This window comes from Pipra filicauda, unplaced genomic scaffold (assembly GCF_003945595.2).
Source record: "Pipra filicauda isolate LSUMZ 115617 unplaced genomic scaffold, ASM394559v2 scaffold101_size5749837_pilon, whole genome shotgun sequence".
NCBI lineage: Eukaryota > Metazoa > Chordata > Aves > Passeriformes > Pipridae > Pipra > Pipra filicauda.
Window position 1 is genome coordinate 1433092 of NW_024103452.1, and position 21842 is coordinate 1454933.

The window sequence follows — 21842 nt, forward strand, 5'->3', positions numbered from 1 at the left end:
AACGCACTAATACCTGAGAAAGACTTTTTCCAATAAGGTGGCTCATGTGACTTATTTATTTGTTTGACTGATTTTGGTTTGTTTATTGGGTTTTTTGGTTGTTTGGGGTTTTTTTTTGAGGGGGGTGGGTAGGTGGCTTTTTTAAAGTTTATTTTGTTTGGTTGGGTTTTTTTGTGATTTTTGCTTATAATTCAAGGCATGGATCTTATTTCACACAGAGCAGCACAAAGTAGAATTAGTGCTAAAATAACAAACCCAAAAAACCCCCCCCAAAACCCCAAAGGTTTTGACAGCTTGATTTTCCACAGCAATCACTTACATCAGGTTTCTAAACTTTTCAGGTTTCTAAACACTAACTGTGCCAGGGAATTGAGGCACAAGAATTAAGAAGTAGCACCAAGCATGCAGCCTTCTTATCCCCAAGGCTATTAGTACCAAAGGATCATGGTTAATCTGGATTTCTGCAAAGGTGTTGCAGCAATGTCTGTGCAAGGAAAAAAAACCCTATCAACAAAAGAGATCAAGGAAAGGTTAAATCTTGCATTGGACTCCTATGAAGACCAGACTCATTTCGTTTTCTGTGTGTAGCTTCACTTTTTTGCTGTGGCCCAGGCTAGTAATGCAGTCTTCAATACCTAAGAGAGAACAGTCTCCTTATGTACATACATATATGTATATATATATGTATGTATAATGTATATATTTTAAGATCTTGAAGGTTTTCCTAGCTGTGTAGCAGGTTACAGAGCACCTAAAGTAGTTTTAAAAACATCTGAGCAGACAGTTTCAAAGGCATTTAAATGCTTTGAAACATCTCAGCCATTGGTACTTCGGAAAAGCAACCTGTGCTCTCTGCTCCCAACTGAGACTTCCCCAATGAAACCCTGACGCCTGCAGGAATGTTGGCATCTGCCCCCTGCTATTCTCCTTCTACATCTTCCTAACTCCAGCTGAATGGAGGTCTCATGTTAAGACTATGGCAGAGGGGGAGAAATGGTCTTGCAGCCAGCTGACCCAGTAGGAAGGTGGGAAGACAATGAATTCCCTGGTCTATGGACTGCACAGAGGACAGCAAGAGGCTGCTGGTCTTATAGTCACCAGCTGTCATGACAATTTGCTTTTCTGAGGTATCAGGCAGGAGAGTGGTGTTTACACCTGGATATAATTCACTGTAACAATCAGATTAGGAAGATGGTGTTTGCTGTGCATTTCTATTCTAGACTTGAATAGTGGTCTCAGCTTAGGAGCAGTGTTCTCCAGATGACTTCTCAGCAGCATCAGGTGAGTCTCTGTTACTCCCTGGGACTTTACATAGGTCTGCTCCAGCTCCTCAGCTCCATCGGAGCCATTCTCCTTCTGAAGGCACTGGTATCTGTGAAGGAGGTTGTACTGGATCTCCAGCAGGACTGCAGCTATCCCTACCTGTTCCTTCTGACTGCCCAGTGAGGAGTGGCTCACTCAGGACATTTACTGACCGGCATAATCTCAGATCAACTGATTTTGCCTCAGCATTGCTTCACATTGGAGCAAAGAGACATGGTGTTGCAAAAAGTTTACATGCCCCAAATATGCTGTCTCACAGCAGGAGATTCACATGAACAGACTCACAGTTGAAAGAAAGAGACCAAGAATTTCACTTTAGTCAGAGTCACGCCACAAGCTCTCATTGCGTAAGCATGTTATACCAGATGCATGCATAGTTCTTAGAAATAAGAATGTCTCATCAGAAAGCCTACGGTTAACTTCAGTGGTTTAAATAACACATTTTGCTAACCCAGTTCCTTGTGATGGATGTAAGTCTGGAGCTCATCACAACACATTCGTGACTCTAAGCAGAATCTGTTTGTCAAATTTCAAATTTACTAATTAAGAAAACATTGCTGAAAAAAATGTAATGGCTGTGATATGACTCTGCGCAGAGGCAAAAAGGATTTTCTTACTTCTTATATGTGAACGTTGGTGGCTTTACATTAGAAATGAAGAATAGTGAAGACAAGAATATAGAGGTTGTTGTGGTTGTTCTCCATCTTGTATTCTTTGGCTGGAAAATGGTATGTATGGAACTGCTTTTCTGATAATTACCTTCTAGAAATTATATTCATCCAGGATATAAAACAGCAGAAAGGCCACAATAGCTAATATATACTTGATTTAGTAGGTAGTGTAGTTGTCACTGAGACATACTGAAGTAGTATTTATTTCATGTCAGAAGCCTTCTACAATTCGGAAGCGGTGATAACTGATACACTCGGATGGTTTAAAAAAAGTCCTATAAGTAAAAAAATAGAATTATACAAGAGGTAAATATGAGGTTTTCCTGTCACCACGTGCATGCACAGACATTTTAAGAGCTATATGATACGTGCAGGGAGACTGGGAGGAAGCAGTTAAGAACACACCCATAAATTGAATTTGGGGACACCGTGAGATATGTGCCAGCTGTTCATTGCCAAGCCAGTAATTATGCAACACGTCTGTTTAATCTTCAGGGTGCTGTGGAGCAGCTTCCATCTGCAAGTCATTCGCTACTTATGCTGCTTCCACATCAATGATGGCTATGTAACTATTGGTATTGAAAGTAAGGGCAGCAGCTGCATAATGGGCATCAGGTGGATGCATACATTCTCCAGCAGGAAGCAAACACGGACAGCAAAACAAGCTGTTGGTGGTGTCTGATCAGACCTCTCTGCAACATTTCAAGAGAGACTCTTTTTCTGGATGGTAGTGAATACACTCAGATACTGCTTCCTTGCCATTCCGATTCTCAGTCTTTCACTCCCATTTGTTTTCTACACCGTTAATGCGCATGCACAAAAATATCTTATGAGGCTGAACTTCTCAGTGAGTTCAATTTTAATAGAAGCCTGTAAAGCACTTTATGAAGACAAGGTGTCCTTTCTCAAGGAAAATGCTTTAAAAAATCAGAGAATCTAATTGGACAGAGTACATAACACAGAACCACTACATCACCTGTGCCCTCTCGGCTGAGGAGACTGTGTTCCTTGTTGCCTACATCATGACACTGCACAAAGAGTTCAAGACCTTCAAGCGGCTCTTCAGGGAGCTGTACATGCCTCAAAATGTCTGCTGTGTCCACATGGATGCCAAGTCACCATTTCTCTTCTGGTGGGTGCTGCAGCACCTGATGGGCTGCTTCGCCAATACCTTTCTCGCCTCCCAGGCAGAAAGGAAGGTCTGCGTCAGCATCTCCCAGCTGCGGGCTGACCTTCACTGCACGAGAGACCTTCTGGCCTTGTCTGTGCCCTGCAGTGGTAGGACAGGGGGGAATGGCTTTAAATTTAAAAAGGGTAGGTTTAGATTAGATATAAGGAAGAAATTCTTTACTGTGGTGGTGGTGTGACGAAGGAACAGGCTGCCCAGAGAAGTGGTGAATGGCCCATCCCTGAAAGTGTTCCAGGCCAGGTGGGATGGGACTTTGAACAACCTGGTCTAGTGGGAGGTGTCCCTGCCCATAGCAGAGGGGTTGGAACTAGATGATCTTTAACGTCCTTTCCAACCCAAACTATTCTATGATTCTCTGCACATGCATGTACCCACACAGAAGCACATAACTGAGGCTGATTTGGCAAAGCCTAGATGAAAAATTTAATCAGATCATGACTGATATAAAAGGTTGATCTAACAAATAAGCTTGCTGACCCTTTTTGAACATGGAGGAAGAGGTGACTGTACTGTGCAGAATGTGAATTACCATTCCACATCTGAGCAGGAAAATGCCTGGGGATCTAAGTTCAAACAGAAATCCTCAGACATTTAAGCTGATTTAAGCCTTTTACCTATAAAATCTGAGATGATGAAAAGAGAGGTAATAAAGATTAAAATATGTGATCTATGTAAACATCATAGTGAAGTTTTTTGCTAGATGTTCATTTCTCTGGGAGAAATTTTATTTTTTAACAAATTGAAATCAATTCCTCATTCCTTATTATTCCAGCACAAGAAAATCTGAGTTCAGGCTAGAGTCGACTTCTAGTCTTCACATGCTTTTCTATGGGACCAGAAACACGCACACACACATACCAGCTCTCCTGTAGCAACTGTAAAAAACCCACGTTCTCATAACTACTGCCTAAACTCCATTGTACAAGGTTAAGGATTTGTGCAGAGAAACAGAATCAGATCCAGTATTTTCGTCTTTACTGTATGTATATACATTTACTTTTACCTTGTTCACACGACTGAGAAAGGGTTGGATGATGCACAGGATTTCACCCCCATGCACGTTACTTTTAGAAGCACCTGGTAAAACTCTACTGCTTCTGACTCCCTAGAGCTTCACAGAAGCCCAAAGTGGGGATACAAGGAATGGAAGCACAGGCAAATTTCTTCTTCCGTCTTTTTCTTTCTTTCCACCCTCTTCCTACTGTAACTTATCACATAACTTTATGAGAATAGTGCTTGCTCTTCTGATAACCATTTTTTACAACTAGCATGCACAAGAAACACAAATAATTACTGATCAAGATATTCATATTATAATCATCAGCATATATTATTTGTAGCTAGCTGACTTTTCCTAGAAGCTGGTTGCTGTGATCTTACTACAATTCATTGCCTCAGAAGCAATAAACCTGGGACCAGATATGTTCTCCACAGACAGAAAGCTTTAGGTGGTTGCCATTTGTTGCACTGCACTGTGTAGTTTACATAGGCTGCATATTTCATTGTTGTTTCCACAATAATCACCATATGTTTTCCAGTGTTGCACACTGGCAAAACAATTTTTTGAGCTTGTTCTCTTTGCATCAGAAAGATGCAGCATTTCCACAGCATGTATGGTTTTTTCCTCTTCCTTGTTTTCCTTGCCATCACATTAGATTGCCTGGACAAAACTAGCCATTTTGCTCTGACAGATGTGCTCAAGGACTGTGGTTGCCCAGGAGTTTGAATCCAAACTTATAAGCCTAACACTCTGTCAGACACTCACCAGAACAGATCCAAGTCAGATCCAGATCACTGAGTGACTCTCGTGTGAGAAATCATCCCTCTCAGTGCATGGGGTGTTAGCCTGGGACTCAGTTCCAGGCTCTAACAAAAAAAATCCTATCCAAGTTTGACCAAGACACTTTAACTTTTCAGGCCTATCAAAGGGAGGTAATGGTGTTGGACAGTGGTCCAGCTATTAGAACAAAAAGCTGGAAGCCAGCAGGCAAGCAGAGAAGTCATTTAAGGATCAGTTTGGGTGGATAAGTGTATCATGAAAGAACTAAATCAGAGATATTTGTAGTTTCAGATAGATATGATAATCACAGTTCAGATAAAAGATAAAAAAACCTGGTCCCCAAATCTTAAAACAGCATACTTACTACCCAAAGTCATGCAATTAAGACCTAGACTTTTTCTTACCCCCTTAAAGGCTAAAGACTTTCAATTTCTATAAGTCTTAACTTCTCCTTGGTACTTGTCTCAGGCCACTTATCTCCCACATCATTCCTGCACAACAGAAAGTTCTTGAAAGTCACTTTTCAGATAAGAAATAGAATCATGGGGAAATTAAGAGAAAGTATTTTCAAGGTATGTAGGTCTGAAGTGTCTGGCCCTAAATCACTTTCCCCAGGTCTCACAAGAAGCATGTACCACCACAATGCCGGGTAGCAGCCACATCCCAGGCTCGCAGTATTACCACTGAGCTGCCTTTCCCCTCTCTGCTCATATAAAGCAGAAAGTAGGTTCTGATGCCGCTGGGAGAGATGTGAATCTGCAATCCCTGGTATTGAGTACCTCAGGGTAACTTTACTGAATTCTCTTCCAAGCTAAAGTCCTGTCCTCACTTCCATACAATAGTGTCACAGCATAGGCATGAGCTGGGATACAGGCAGTCATAGGTGATAATAATCCCCCAGGATATGCACCAATGTGTACATTGACATACACCTGTGCTGGTCACTAGCAGCTTACACATTGTTCAAGTGGGAAAATTAAGGTCACAAGAAGTAAGAGAACCACTTCTCATTCAGAAATGCCAACACAGTTTTACAAGGAAGATCAGTGCTATTATTCTCCATTCACAAAAGCGGGCAGAAAAGAGTGAAATGATATTCCCAGTGTCTTAAAGCAGACCATGGGAAAAGCCACTACTGAAACGCTGACACCTGACTTCCAGTCTAATGCACTGGATTAAACTGGTTTTTCAGAACAGGCTCACCTGCGGAATAAGTGTGTGATTGCACTGTTGCTTCTGCTCTCTTTACTAAGAGTGAGAGTACACAAGATGGCTGAGCACTAGAAGCTCTTTGTTGCCAAAATAGACCCGTTTTGGAGTCCCCCTTGACAGCTTCTTGGCAAGTTGGCCTCTGTCCTCTCTGCCCTGTTACAAAGACACCAGAACTGTTACTGCAGCCTGGGACACATACCCAAGGGATTGTCTCTTACCTGCTTTAATAGGGTATGTGCAACAGCTACTGCTGTTGTGGTGGGGACAACTTAATCTGTTTTCCAGCGTTCCCCTTTCCTATTGCTTTCATTCCTTGACGATAAACATACGAGATAGCAGGTTCTGGCACACATCCAGGATCCTTGTTCCTGGATACCACAAAAAAAACCCTGCATGAGAACACTCACACCCAGACACACTGATTTTTCCATCTCACCTGAAGCCCAGCATCGATAACTTCATTCCACTATTCATATCTCTGACTCAGATACACATATGGCAGGGAAGTATGGAAACACACTAGGCTACTGGGGGATCACTTTTCTGAGCCATCTGTCTCAGTTTTGCAGCAATGCAATGAGTATTACCAATCCAAATATAGGAGTCGTTGAGCACTTAGCAATCCCCTCAGGCTATGAGCTGCAAGAGAAAGTTTGCATGTAGCAACTGGCTGCCACAGAAATCACCCACTCACTCCCTGCCCTGTACGAGTGCCCAGGTATGTTCTGCCTACTGAACAAGGCTGCAGATGCATCCTGCCATGCTAGAGCAGCCCTTCTGAGCTTCCATGGAAAGGCACTAATTGCTCCTACAAGGAGAGCACGGTGGTTAGCAGCCGTGCCAGCCATTAGCCACAGAAATGCACCTGTCTTCCCTGCTCTTGTTCTGGCTGTCACAAAATTCACCTAGACACCTGTGGACAGTATGGTTCCACCTCTGAGATGTGCCTTGGTCATTAACACCTCTCCATAGAGATCATGAGTGACACTTGGCAGACATTTGGTGTAAGGGAAGATGGGAATGCACAGGGAAAGTGCCAGAGCAGAACTGCTTTTATTCCTGGTTTCTGTAAGAAGCCTACAGAATGAGGACCAGCTATGGGCCATCTGCCCTGGAGGGAAAGAGAGTGGAAAAGGAGCACTGTGGCACTGTTGCTCTTGTGCCAGACCAAAAGTGACATTGGGTACATGGCATGCCATCACTGCCCGATTTAAAACTAGATGAACTTTTGCATCAGAGTGAATAGGAGGTAATTGATTACTGGAGCGGGTAGCCCACAGAGTCCTGTGCAAGCCCACAAATCCAGACTGCTCTCTGATCTGAATGGGTAGGCACAGAACCACAGGGCAGCAGCTTTCTGTCAAACACAGGCAACTGGGGACATAAGTAGCCTCAACATGGAATCTTTCAGTGAGGGTTTTTTTCTCTTGCTGCTAATCTGACACAGAGGTTGGGAATCCATAGCAGTTGCTTATTGCGTCTGTTTAAGTGCAAAGAATCAGACACCTCAGCTCTCTCCAAGCAGGATAAAGGTTGCTAATGTATTCATTACTTTTCTCAGTTATCACAAAGGAACGAAAAAGATGGATAGTTTTGTTTGTAAGTAAGTGGAATGTTAAACTGCTCCTAGACTTTGAAAGTATGTCTGCATCATCCTGACGGCAGTTCCTCAGTTAGGAGCTGAATAGTAGATAGAAAAATAGGAAGAGTGGCCTACAGTACGTCTTGGGTAATGGCATGCATGTGGCAGGTGATTCTGAGTCAAACCAGTATGATCTCAAGAGAGATGGGAGTTGTCCTTCACTGCAGTTTGTCTGATGCAGTAGCTTTACTTCCAAACTAGAGCTGTTAGCTCTCAGGGCACAGCTTGTTCACATGCCTTGTATGTGGGTGTGAGATAAAAGAGAAATACCAGAAAATTCTGAGTAGCACTGCTAGCATATTAATCAATTACATTAGCCATTTCCTTATTTTTAAGTTTTTACATGGCTATTTACTTGTACAGACAGAGCTGTGGGTTTTTTTCAGACACTTTAGCTTGCACCAAGCTTCTCACCACAACAACTTAATGATTTAAAACCATTTTGGTACCTCTCCATCCCACTGTTGTTTGCAGACATGGGCTCTTGGCACAACCTTCTCCACAATACATACATCATACACTAATGTGGTTCTGTTCCACCTGGTATAATTGTTAATTTTCCTTAGCTTAGTCCCCACCCTTCAAAAGTCAGACAGAGAGAGACACAGAAGTTTTTTAATACGATTCCAGACAGTGATGCTAGTTGAATAAGCCACGCTCTAGAAAAAAAGTATTTTGTACCTATGCCTGCATCATTACTCATATAACTAATCCTCATTCTTTTGTTCATATTCTCCATTATTTTAATGAAACTTCCTGATTGAGCAAGAAGTTCTCATAGGAATAAAGCACTAAAAAAGCAGGGATTTTCCTGTGACTATTATTGAGTCTCATGCCCACAAAGCTGTTGCAATCTCATCATCAAAACCTTCCTCTTTTGAAAAACCTGCTCAAGGGAGGGTTTTGCAACACCATCTCAGCAATCACAAAAACACCTTCTTCATGAATTATCTGAAAAATTACTCTTGTCCTTTACCCATCATTCAGATATTATAGTTCATCTGAGAAGATATAACTTAAAATAGGGCTTAGTCTCTATGCAATCCACAGTCATCAAAATTTAAATACTGAAAAGGAGCAATACTTTTCTTCACAATCAATTTTTTGCTTCTCACTAAAACAGCATTTAGTGATGATGGGATAAGGAAGGGTATGTCATCAAGAAGTCTTTTTGGAAAGCCATAGTTACTAAATGAACTTGGGCTCCCTCACTTGATTTTCCTTTATCTTTTCAACTATCAGACATTGGTTTAAGAGGCTTCAAAGAGCACAACTGCTTGGAGAACAGAATTTGATGAGACTCATTTAAGTAAAATTTTTTTTCTTTCTAAATACCGACATCAGGTAGTGTCTGTGATAACTCATGCATGTAACCAACCAAACATCAGTCCAGATGCAGTAATACAGACTTTTCTTGACATTCCCAGATGCTGAATTGCCAACAGCCCTCATATTTTTTAGGGGGGAACTCCATTTCGACCACCTGAAACTGTCTCCTGCTTTCATCTACGAGTAAATTCATCTGACCACACCTAAAGCTCTGTTACACATGCTGAGAGACAAACCTTGCTGCCAGCACACTGGACAGCCAGGGTGGAAATTGGCAGAACCATGCCTGAACAGGTGCTGGGGTGGGCACTGGCAGCTCCTGAAGAGCAGCTCTCCTGTTGGCTGTCCTCAGCACCCAGTGTGTCCCCACAGGTCCGGTTCACTCCCACTGGGGGAAGCAGGTGTTTCCCGAACGTCTCTCTAGAAATCAGCTCCTCTGATACAGGACTGCAACTCTCCCAAAGCACTAGAGTCAGTTTATTGGTCAATATCAGCTCAGAAAGACTACCTCCAAAACATACTAAATGCAGTTCCTAGAACTGAGACCATATCTTTATTATCCTTCAGATGATTCAACACACAAGGAGAAGTTTACCTCTCTTATGACTGTCAACAGCCTAACAGCACAAGCAGGTGACATGCATTGCCTTAATTCAGAGCACTGTGTTTTAAATAAACTTCTTTCTTTTTCCTGAGTTTTAGTTCCTTCTCTTCAGGTTCTGAGGTCTGCTTTAAAGCTTGACAATCTTAAGCTTATTCTAGTTAAACCTTCACCCCTCCACACACATTTTTGCATTTGCATACCCACTGAAATGAAAATTTATGATGGCAAAATACAAACTTGAGCCTTTATACATTTTTAAGGAGGGGTGTTGGGTTTTGTTTTCTCCATTGTTGCAATTCACCTTGAAAGAAAATCTTTTCTTCTGAGGAGTCCCCCCTACCTTTACCAGCCACTTCCCTTCCAAGGACAAATGAGATAACTTGTCTTACTGGACAAACGAGAAAACAGACAAACCAGAATTTCAGAGCAAAATGTTCTTGCATGCTGTCTATGAGCTCAGTCAGACAAATTCTTGTTGCTGTACAGGGTCAAGAGGTGACAATTTCCATCCTACTCACAATTGCTCATCGGCTTCTCTCCATCTTCTTAAACACTGATGGCTGAACCAGCTTTGGGCAGTGGGGAGACTGCACAGGGATGGGGCCAGGCACAACACCTCGGAGCTGGTCACCCTCCAGATGTGTGCAAGCTACCCCTGTCATATAACCTGATCATCTACCTTGGATCTGCGTACATGGCTGTCACCTGACCCTTCAGGGAGTTTGTGCTCTAGGACCAGCACACCCTCGATCTGCTGGTGTTGTCCAGGGACAACTAAAGCCCTGACAAGCACTCTGGGTGATGCTCAACAGGATCCCAGATAGGAAATCAAGTCCGGGTTGAGCAGAGATATCTCCCCCCCTCACCTACTGCCCCAGCACCTGCCACCACTTGGACGTTATGTGGTGGCCACCACGGCTCACCATGGAGGTGTTTCCAGTTGTGGTTCTTGGCAGTGCCCACTAGCACGTTGTTGTCACTCCTGTTGTTTCACACAGAGAAACACCCAGGCTGGTGACAGCCCATTTTGGAAGCACTAGTGGCAAGCAAGGAAGTCATGCTGAGCCTGCTTGATTTTTATGTCTGGGACTTTTATCCACTTGTCTGAGCTGTCTTCTCGGGGAAACAGCACCCATGACCGGGCAGGGAGGTCCAAGGGGTGGTGGGTTTTGCAGTGTGATGGGTTCAGGGACATTGCATGCCTTCCTGCTTAGCAGTAGCTACCCTACTCCATGAAGACCCAGGGATGCAGCTTGGCATCCACTTGGCTTCCACTCTCTTTGGCCATACTGTCTCACTAGTACCACATGTACTTCCTTGTACCATCTTGCTTCTCCAAAACCACTAAAGGGGTTTGGGAATTTCCAGTCCCTCACACACTGGTGGGCTGGATATCTTCACTCAGAGTAAGGGCATGCACTTGCCCGCCTCAAGCCCTGTATGTTTCCCAAACATAAACACATGGCCCCAAAGCCCAGCAAAAGTTACTTGCAGATTAATATTCCCAAGGATGGGAATATTTTAGGAAGGAAGATTTCTAAAGAACAGAATCCTGTGCACCAGCTTGTAAAGTGCAGGAAAAAAGGTTGGAGCAGTTAGTGGCATAGAAGTGTAAAGAAGTTGTCCCTCTGCCTAGAGAGAAATGCCAAAGTGGAAGCAGAGGCTGCTTCAGGGGGCTGGTGGAGATTAGCCCACTGGCAGCTAGGTTTTAACTGATTCATTGATTTGACTCTGGAATCACAGTTACGGGACTTGGAAGGTCAAGGCAAATCAGGCAGCCTTTTATGCTGCAAGATTTCCAGCCTAATGTCAGCTTATATGTGTGTGTAAGAGAAATGTGGATGCAGGGGGTCATTTTGTATAAACTGTCTACGTATACCATCTATGGTATTGATGTGTGGAGGAAAGGTAGTGGGTTGCCAATGCTTGCAGATCAGCTTGCACTGGAATTGCAATGGCAAAAAACCAGGAAGGGTTTAGAGGAGAAGCAGGTTGTGTTGCCTTAATCCTGTGAATGAGGTCCAGGCTCTGAAACAGTGTTTTTCCTACTTCCAAACCTCCATCATTAAGGAAAGACATGAAATTAAAGGCATCTGAGGGGCTGACCTGTCTTCCTTGCTGCTGTCTTCACACCCGAGCAGTGCAGTGATGATGGTGGCTGTTCTTAAGACCCAAAGGCAGCAAACTTGTTTCCAGGGCAGTGCTCAGTATTGTTGCTTATGAGGCAACTCTCCCTGCTCCTGGTTTTCAGGGATAAAACTCTGCTGAACTCGATGGAATGAGAGATGAGAGCTGGACAAAAGTAGAGTGAGCAACATATGCCAAAATTTATTTTAACTTTGATCATCAGTACCACTTCTCAGACAAACTGTATTTATAAGAAGAGGACCCAGAAAAGCTTCTGAACCTGAATTCAGTCATTCAAGCAAATATTTGAAGGAAAATGTTGTAAAATCATTTTTTTAACCTATATTGAGCTACACTTTCCCCCACTTTTTAATTAACATACAAAAATGCCTAGTTTGCTCAATTTGGGAGGTGTTGAATAGTGTGAAGTAAGTAGTTTTGTATTCCTGGAAGGCAGTACCTTCCAGTATTTTTGTGAATGTCCTGGGGTAGTTCCTGTTTTGTCAGATATCCTTCTGCTTTGCCATTGTGTCAGCACTTTCCAAGACTTTCCACACACCACATTTACTGCCATCTGTTATGAACAGGTTTTTAGTTTGGGATGGTAATGCATGTCCCAGGTCATTTAAAGCATTTATCTCCTGCTATCACTGCTGGGTTTTGTCTTTTATAAAGAGCTATCTTTAGCTTAATGCTTTCTGTGAAAAAGTAATATTTTCTGTATTTTCCCCAGGACAACCCCCACTTTTTGGCTTGTTATTTTATTTGATAAACCCAATATAGAGAGGGGGTGAAAAAAAGCAACAAAATTCTGGTTATAGCTGCAGCATACCTCTGTTTATGGCAACAGTCATATTATTTTTTGCTGTGCCAGAAACATAAACTCATGAGAGAGGGTTTTTTTGGATGGTCTGTAGATGCAGCTTGGGTTGGCTTGTCTCACACTGTCTGTAAATTTCACCTTCCACTTAACACTTGGAGGTCAAAATATGAGAGATCCAAAAGGAGACACAAGGGCAAAGCTGCTCTTGCAGCTTTGCATTTTTGTAATTTTTAACGGGCTGTTTTCCACCCACAACTTTTGTCTTGCTACACTGTCATTGCTATCTTTTTTCTATAAAGATACTAACACAGCCATGCATCCTTGGAACTTTTTGTGCCTAAAAGACAAATGTGCAGATAAGGTGCTGAATAACAGTCAACGAGATCTTAAACACAGGAATACAATTGCTAGGTATACATACAGATACTGTTTTGTCAAAGATACTGAGGTTTACTGCAGAGAACTAAAGGAAAATTACTAGAAATGGAATAAAGGTGCTGCATTTCCCAGATCTTACCTGTTCTTTAAATGTCTGTTGGGACAAGGTTTGTAAGAGAAAACAGCATCTTTTAAGAGATTAATGTGTGTGGTTAGTAAAATCAGATAGGATTTCAGGCACAGCAGCTTTTCTCCACAACTTACTCAGACAACTAACAGAACTGGAAAAAAAAAATTAATTACATGCAGATTTCTGCCCACCAGTGTCCTTAGGTTGTGTAGTGGGTTGACCCTGGCTGGATGTCAGGTACACACTAAATCCACTGTCCCACTCCCTTCTGCAACTGGACAGAGGAGAGAAAATATAACAAAGGGTTCATAAGTTGAGGTAAGGACAGGAAGAGATCCCTTACCGATTACCGTCACTGGCAAGACAGACTCAAAGTGGGGATATTAATTAAATTTATTGCTACCAGAATCAGAGCAGGAGAATGAGAAGTAAAATAAATCTTAAAAACATACTCCCTCACCCCTCCTTCCTTCCCAAGTTCTACCTCCTCCTGGGTAATGGGGGTTACAGTCAGTTGTTTTCTGCTTCTGCTCAGAGAGAGGAGTCCTTCCCCTGCTTCCCATGTGGTTCCTCCCACACGATACAGTCCTTTATGAACTTCTCCAGTGGGCAACAGTTCTTCACAAACTGCTGCAACATGGGTCACTCTTCCATGGGGTGCAGTCCTTCAGGCACAGGCTGCTCTGGCAGGGGTCCCCAATAGGGCCACAAGTTCTACCAGGAAAACCAACTCCTGCATGGGCTCCTATCTCCACGGGTCAGCAGGTCCCTGACAGACCCCTGCTCCAGCATGGGCCTCCCATGGGGTCACAGCCTCCTTTGGGCATCTACCTGCTCCTGCGTGGGTCTTCTCCACAGGTTGTAGGTGGATCTCTGCACCTCTGTGGTCCTCCACGGACTGCACCGGGACTGCTGCTCCACCGTGGTCTTCACCACGGACTGCAGGGGAGCCTCAGATCTGACACCTGGAGCACCTCCTCCCCCTCTTTCTCCACTGACCTTGGTGTCTGCAGAGTTGTTCACATGTTCTCACTCCTCTCTTCTCTGGCTGCAATTTTCATCTGCCCAATAACTTTATTTTACTTCTTAAATATGTTATCACAGATATGCTACTATCATTCTTGATTGGCTCGGCCTTGGCCAGAGGGAGGTCCATCCTGGAGCTGGCTGGTATTGGCTCTGCTGGACATGGGGGAAGTTTCTGGCAGTTTCTCACCCCTTTAGCCCCCCCGCTACCAAAACCTGGCCACGCAAACCCAATACAATTGTCATGTGTAAGGATACAGAGGGAGAAGATGGAAAGTGGGGAAGATAGGTATTTTCAGGGCTGAAAGAGCAGTAACTAAGCTTTGGCAACAACACAGCAATTCTGTGGCATATTTTGATGTGGCATAAGTCTTCTTCCCAAGTTTACTTCCTTTGATTTCATACCGTGGTTAATACAAACACTTAACCTTAGGGTTTGCTTCATCACAGCCCTACTTTTATTTCGCAGTCATAGCCACTAGAGGGAGGTCACACAATGTCTGAGCAGATTTTCCCTTCCAAGTTTACATGAAATACACAAAATTTCAACAGACTAAACAAGCTGCAGAGAAAAAAAGAAAAACAACAAATTAGTGCTTGAGAATATTTTAGGATGGCCAACAGAAGGTAGAAGTTATGCATATCGGTCATCACATCCTGAAAAACAAAGCAAAGAAGCAAACCTGTGAATGGTTATTCCTGTATTGTGGTTCTATTTACATAGCAAGTTAGCAGCACTATTGAGTGACCTAGTCAGCTGCATGAAAGAAGTAAAAATTGGGATGTCTGACTCTAAGAAGATTGTGTGCTGCTCTTCTGCCTTTCTTCTGAGCAAGTAGTGATGGCTCGAAGAATACCTCGAGTAATAGCAATTTAACACCAACTTTATTAAAACATCATTAATTTCAGGGTCTTTTAGCAAACTGGAGCAGTTTAGAAACAACAGTACATCACATCACATATAGATGTCCTGAAGCATGGCTGGTAACCTGCAGGCAAGGTTCTGAAGAGGCAGGATCTGCCTCAGTCAGCTTATTCTGAGTTTATAGCAGCCAACACTTAATATTGCAGATCCCAGCAGAAAGGCATCAAAACTTTACCTCAAGAGCAGAACTTTGATGGAAAATCTGTTCAGTATTTTGAAGAGGAAAGAAGAGAGCTTTGCTATCTCGCTCTCATGGGGCAGCTGAAGAGAGAAATATTTCACAGAAAGTAATTATTTTAAAAGGGGAGTTTTAGGAAGGTTGGGAGACTTAAGAACTTGAGAGGTCTGAAACCAGACCATTTCCTTCTTGCTCTGTCAAGCCGAGTATCCCCCAAACTGAAACATCCCAAATAAAATAAAGGCATTCTCCCCATTCTGTGTGAATATTTAAAGTAGCCCAGAGTACGAACAAGTCATTGTTCAGACTCCACAGACAAATGGCAAAATATCACCCAACAGTATAAGCAATAAGATCAGCAGTTTGAAATTATGCATACAACAGAGTGTTGCACTCTGAACCTGAAGAAATACAGGTATTTTAAAAATGGGTTATATTACCTCTTTAAGTAAGAATACAGAAAAACATCAGAGATTTCCGTCCAGTTGTGAGTTGGTTGGTGGTTTTTTTTGGTTGGTTGGTTTGGTTTGGTTGGGTTGGTTTCTGGTTTTGTTGCTGTTATTAAGAAAGAACATTATAGTTAATCACTGCAGAAGAGAGAAAAGAATGATTTCTGGCAGCTGAGCTGAAGAAGTGCATCAAAACCAATGAGACCTAACCATACTAGTGTTTCTTTGAAATAGCAGTAAAAGACAGGGAAAGATGAAAACTGGAGGAGGTACACTCCCCTGCACAACAGTGAGAACAGTGATTCAGTTCAGCAATTGTAGTGTGCCTCCACAGAGAGTTTGGGCTCTGAGCAACCTGTATCTGTACCTCCTCAGTTTCCACAGTTATGGCAAAGGAAAAAAAAAAGTTAACTCTTTCACAGCGCTACTTGTAGTTGCCATTCTGAATCAGTATTAACAGACATGCAAAATTTTCAGTTCTGCTCAGTCATCATTGAGACACTGACTGGCATAGGGCATGCAAAGGACATGCTCTCTCTAATGGGATTTCCAAGCAAGTCAGATTTTCCACTGAAGTCAGTTTGACTTGCTTGGACAACCCACTGGATGCCTTTCTGCTTATTGAGCTCCTAAAGACTTTTACACACCTTGCCCAAGGAGCTGAAATCTCACATCATAGGATGCAAAGTATGTGGAACTGCAGCCTTTTGATTCCAAGGACATTAAAACAAGCACAGAACAGGCTGTGTGGGGAGGCTGGGCAGCCTCCATCCTTGGAGGGGCTCAGGACCCCACTAGACAAGGCTCTGAAGCTATGACAAGTACATCTGCACAGGCTGTCATCACCTTGGGATTAGGATTCATGCTTATGAATGAAAATCACCAGTTTCCTTTCATCAATCTTTGTGCACTCCTAGCATCAAGGATGTTTTTACATACTGTATGATGCAGCAGCTCCATGACTGTGTGAACTTCTGTGCCTGTTGTAGATATTGCAATGCTTTTCCTTCTTTTCCTAGCATCTCAGATATTCAACATATTGAAAATGAAAGAGAGAAGCAGCATGCATTTCTCTTTTTTCACTCTGTAGGTAAGGTAAAGGACATTTGGAGGAGCTAGCACCTTCTGTCAGTCGTAGAGGCATCACCATTGCTTCACCCCTTGCTTGCTATCATCTTGGCCTAGGACAAACCTTGGACTCATCATCAGGGTTTGTTTAACTGGTCTATTAATGAAAGCAGGTAGTCATGCAAGACGTGGAGTATCTGCTGTGTGGCTGTACAGCACAGTAGTTGCAATGGAGTGTATGAGCTGACAGGGCCAGTGCTTGCTAAGTCTGAAATTAAGTGGAACCTTCTCCTACAGAGGCTCCCATCTATCAGATGTTAAACTTAGCTGAGAGTTTCTTCACAAGCTTTTACCTTCATAAGCTTATCTTCCTAAGACGCTATTTCTTCAGGTGCAGTAAACACCCTCACGTAGCTTGTTTTCCACCCCATGGCACAGAATTGTGAAATTAATAGGGGAGCTGAGACACTAGTTATCTCCCAGGTCTTGATCCAAGCCAGCAGAAAGAGTGGCAGATAATCCAGTGCTCAGCATGGGGCAATGAGCAGGGCTGCAGCAGATAGAGACCCTGTGGCCAAGCGCTCCCCAGAGTTGCTGGGATCAGCAGGACCTGCAGTTTCAGACTTACACAACATATGTGGCTGCAGGTGTACTGTTCCTCATTGTGAATAATTTGCAGGTTTCACGTAATTTCCCTCAGCTGAACACATCCAAATAGTTCCAAAAATCCCCCACCCCTAGGAAGATGTATGTTTTGTGTGTGCCTGCATCATCAGAGGTGTGCACAGCAGCCAAAAATGTCTGGCAGTGAGTGCCAGGTTGCAATGATTGTGAAAGAGTCCCTGGGAGCACAGCCATGAGAGAGGGTCCAAGGAAAACAAGATGCAGCACCGTCCCTCTTCATGTTCCCTGGAGGGCTTGGGCCTCCTATTTCAAGCCAGGTATCTGTGCAAATACTGCTCTAGGGCTCTGGTCTCAAGGCCCTGAACTAAATTCCCTGGCAGTGGGTCCAAAAGATGGATTTTTTTAAGAGAAGGGAGGACAAGTCTTATGCTGAGCTTGTGGCTTGATGTCTGGTAGCAGTGCTGCAAAAGCCAGCCTTAAACCAGCGGGCTCACAGCCCTCCCGTTCCTAATCATGTGGAATCCTGTCCACATCCGAGCTGTATCAATTCCTCTGCCAAAAGACCAAGCAGTAGTTGTGCCAGCCCAAAGGAAGGAGTAGCAGAGACAATCCCAGGACTAGGAGCCAGGCAGCTGCTCAAGTTGACTCTAGTGAAAAAAAAAAGGAAAAAAAAGAAAAACCAGAGGCTTACTGAGGTATAAGGAGAGGCTTACTAAGGTATCCTTTTAACTTCACTTAAGGAATGAAAGTAAGGTGCATGTGGACTCATAGAACTTTAAAATCATAGAACTATAGAATGTTTTGGGTTGGAAAACACCTCAAAGATCATGTAGTTTGAACCCCGCTGCCATGGGTAGGGATGCCATTCACTAGACCAGGTTACTCAGGGCCCCATCCAACCTGACTTTGAACACTTCCAAGGATGGGGCATCCACAACTTCTCTGGGCAACCTGTTCCAGTGCCTCACTACCCTCTGAGTAAAGAATTTCTTCCCAACAGCTAATCTAAACCTATTCTTTTAGTATAAATTCATTGCCCCTCATCCTGTCACTATCTGCCCACATAAAAAGTCCCTCTCCCACTTTTTTAAAAGCCTCCTGTAGGTACTAGAAGGCTGTTGTAAGGTCTCCCTTGAGTCTTCTCTTCTCCAGGCTGAACAACTCCGGCTGTCTCAGCCTGTCAAATATGTATTCATGTTTTTAGTTTTACCACTATTATGAAGCATCATCTTAGAGGTCATATAGTAGCCAATTAATATGGGTCCAACACTGGACCCCCTCCTGCAAATGAATAACAGAAATGGTATAAAATAAAGGAGAGGTGATGCTGAATTTGCAGAACAGAGCAAAATCCGAGCACACTTTAATGGGCCTGTGGTCTGGTTTGGTTTGTTCCCTTGCAATGTCCCATTCCTCTTTTAGAGTACACTGCCTTGTCCTTCAAACTTTGTCTCATTTAATTTGTGGGCACCACAGCTACCACAAACTCATCATTTTGGAATCCACAACTTTGATGCTCATGAATAAATCATACGCCACAAGAGGTATAAAACTGAAGTAGCCGGTAGGATTGTCTTCTCACTGGCTTCTGAGTTAGCTGCTGGCTTCTAATTCAGTTAAAGCATCAAAGATTCTGACTTATGTGAGCTGTGAAGTCAGTAGTGACATCAGCAACACCAAACAGTGAATTAAGGTGCTGCAAACAGAATGGAGGATGGTTCCAAAATCTGCCTCTTGTTGGCACACACGGACTCAGAGGTCAAGACACTGTGTTACACTGTGACACGCAGGACACATTAATGCCCTCACCGTCCACCAGGAGCCAGCCTGTGATCATACAAATATCTAAGAAACTTAAGGCTTAAGATAATTCTACTGGCATTACTCCACAGCAGGGGGGCACTTTTGCTGACCCTCTGGAAATCATTCTTAGTGGATTTGAACAAAGATGGATTTTCATTCCTGCAGATTCACAGTGCCACACTATACCTATGGCACTACTTTCCGTCTCCTTCCTCTCCCCACTCCAGAGAAACCAGGGAAGATTCAGACCTTTGCTAACAGAGGGTCATCCAAGAAAAGGTCTTTGCCTAGCAAATCCTGCTGGCTCGTGGCTGGTGACCGCTAGCAGGAATTCTAAGGTGGCATAGTGCTGGTTTGCTAAGAGAGCATGAAGGTTCACTCATAGCAATGATAAACAACTGGCTGCCGTATGAATGTCATTTTTGGGAGAGGCACCTGAAGAGGCTGGAAATAGGCACTAGAAATAGGCCTAGAAATAGGCCTAGAAATAGGCACTCAAGGCAAGACAACGGCATCAAGTAGGTAACACTTAAACCTTTCTATCTGATTTGATTAGGTACTTCAAAGCAAAAGCAGAGGTCCTGCATCAAACAAAGGAGCCAGCCTGGTTTTGATCAGCAAGTCATTAGCTCTGTTGGTTAGATGCAGGTAACGGCACAGAAATGTAAATTGAGTTGTCACCACAAAAGACTGCCAATCATAGAGTCACAGAATCAAACAGGTTGGAAAGGACCTCCAAGATCATCAAGTCCAACCCTTGATCCAGTACCGCTGCGGTTACTAGACCATGGCACTAAGTGCTGCATCCAGTCTCATCTTAAAAACCTCCAGGGATGGAGAATCCACCACTTCCCTGGGCAGACGATTCCAATGCATGATTACCCTCTCTGTAAAGAATTTCTTCCTAATATCCAACCTAAACCTTCTCTGGCAGAGCTTAAGACTATGCCCTCTTATCTTACTGATAGTTGCCTGGGAGCAAAACTTCAGCAAATGTGATCCATAGTCTTAAGCATTTTCCAGGCACGGAGCTCTGAGCGAGGGGGACCAGAGAATATGAGGAAGAGGACAACAGAAAAAATAGAGAAAGCCTTCGGACAAAAACAGGGAAACTGCTGGTTTGCCATGGAGCCACTGATCTGTAATAGGTGGCCCTTTTTGGTTTTGTTTTGGGTTTCTGGTTTGCTTTGTTTCTTTTTGTGTGTGTGTGTGTTTGGTTTGTATTGGGCTTTTTTGTTTGTTTAGTGAAAGCCTGACAACCATATTAACTTTCTTTTGTTGAAACCCATTTGTACTAGTCTCATAACCATTCATATACAACAGAACAAAGTTCTACCCTGCACACCTCTGCTTCAGAGTCTGTTACGGAAGGAAAAGTTCATTGTCTCGTGAAGGAATTGGTCTTGCCATAGTTTACTGTGTGCAAGCTTCAAATCTTCTGTTTTTTTCCTTCCTTGCAAATCTATCCAGGCCCAAGCATAGCTACTATCAGTAGTGCAGTCGTGGAAAAAAGAAACATAAAGCAGAAAGCATGATCAACAGATCATTTATGTTGTCTACACAAGGCAGGACTTGAAACTTGCCAAGTTCAGTAAATCTTTGGGTACATGTTAATGAATAAGCCCTGCCAGAAGGTGATTTGCCTCTTGTGTCAGGTGGGCCTCATGATATATTCCTTTCTGTAAAATACATACAAGATCTTGTCACAAGCAGAAACCACAGTGGTCAGTTCTCAAAGCACATCTGGGAAGAAAGATGGCAGAGATCAGCTGAGAAATTTGCACCAATTTCATGGTGCTTGCGTCACAGAGAATCATGGACCAACAGAGGTTGGAAAGGACCTCTGGAGCACACCAAGTCCAACCTCCCTTTCTCAAAGCATTGTCAGGGCTGTGTCCAGTTTGGAGTGGAACATCTCCATGGATGGAGACTGCACAGCCTGCCTGAGTGCCTCTTCCGATGTCTGGCCACCTTCATAATGAAAATGATTCTACCTATGTTTGAATGAAATTTCCTGTATTTCAACTTGTGCCCATTACCCCTTATCCTGTCAGTGGGTACCACTGAGAAGACCCTGGCTTCACCTGCTTTACCCTCCCCCATTAGATACTTAGATGCCTCTGAGCTTCTTCTCACGCAGACTGAACAGTTTCAGCTCTCTCAGACACTTCATGTATCAAAGATGTTCCAAGCCCTTAATCATCTTCATCTTGCTGGATCTGCTTCAGTATGTCCAAGTCTGCCTTGCACCAGTGAGCCTAGAACTGGACCATGGTAAGGAAGGCTAATCCCTGCAGCCCATGGAGGTCCACGGTGGAGCAGACATTCCACCTGCAGCCCATGGAGGAGCCCATACTGGAGTAGGTGGATGTTCCCTGGTGGAAGCTGCAGCCCCTGGAGAGAGAAGCTCACACCGGAGCAAGTTTGCTGGCAGGACTTGTGACCATGTAGAGGACCCACACTGGAGCAGCCTGTTCCTAAAGGACTGCACCCCGTGGAAAGGACCCACGCTGGGGCAGTTTGTGCAGGACGGTCTTCCGTGGGAGGGACACGGTAACAGG

The 21842-nt window shown here is 43.5% G+C and overlaps 1 protein-coding gene across 1 annotated transcript; it reads left to right on the forward strand.

Moving 5' to 3' along the window:
* The first annotated feature begins 2718 nt into the window (after positions 1-2718).
* Positions 2719-10593, forward strand: GCNT2 (glucosaminyl (N-acetyl) transferase 2 (I blood group)). Its single transcript, XM_027745038.2, is given in 4 exon segments — positions 2719-2924; positions 2926-3272; positions 10320-10541; positions 10544-10593. Coding segments are annotated over 4 exon segments (825 nt in total).
* The last annotated feature ends 11249 nt before the right edge of the window (positions 10594-21842 follow it).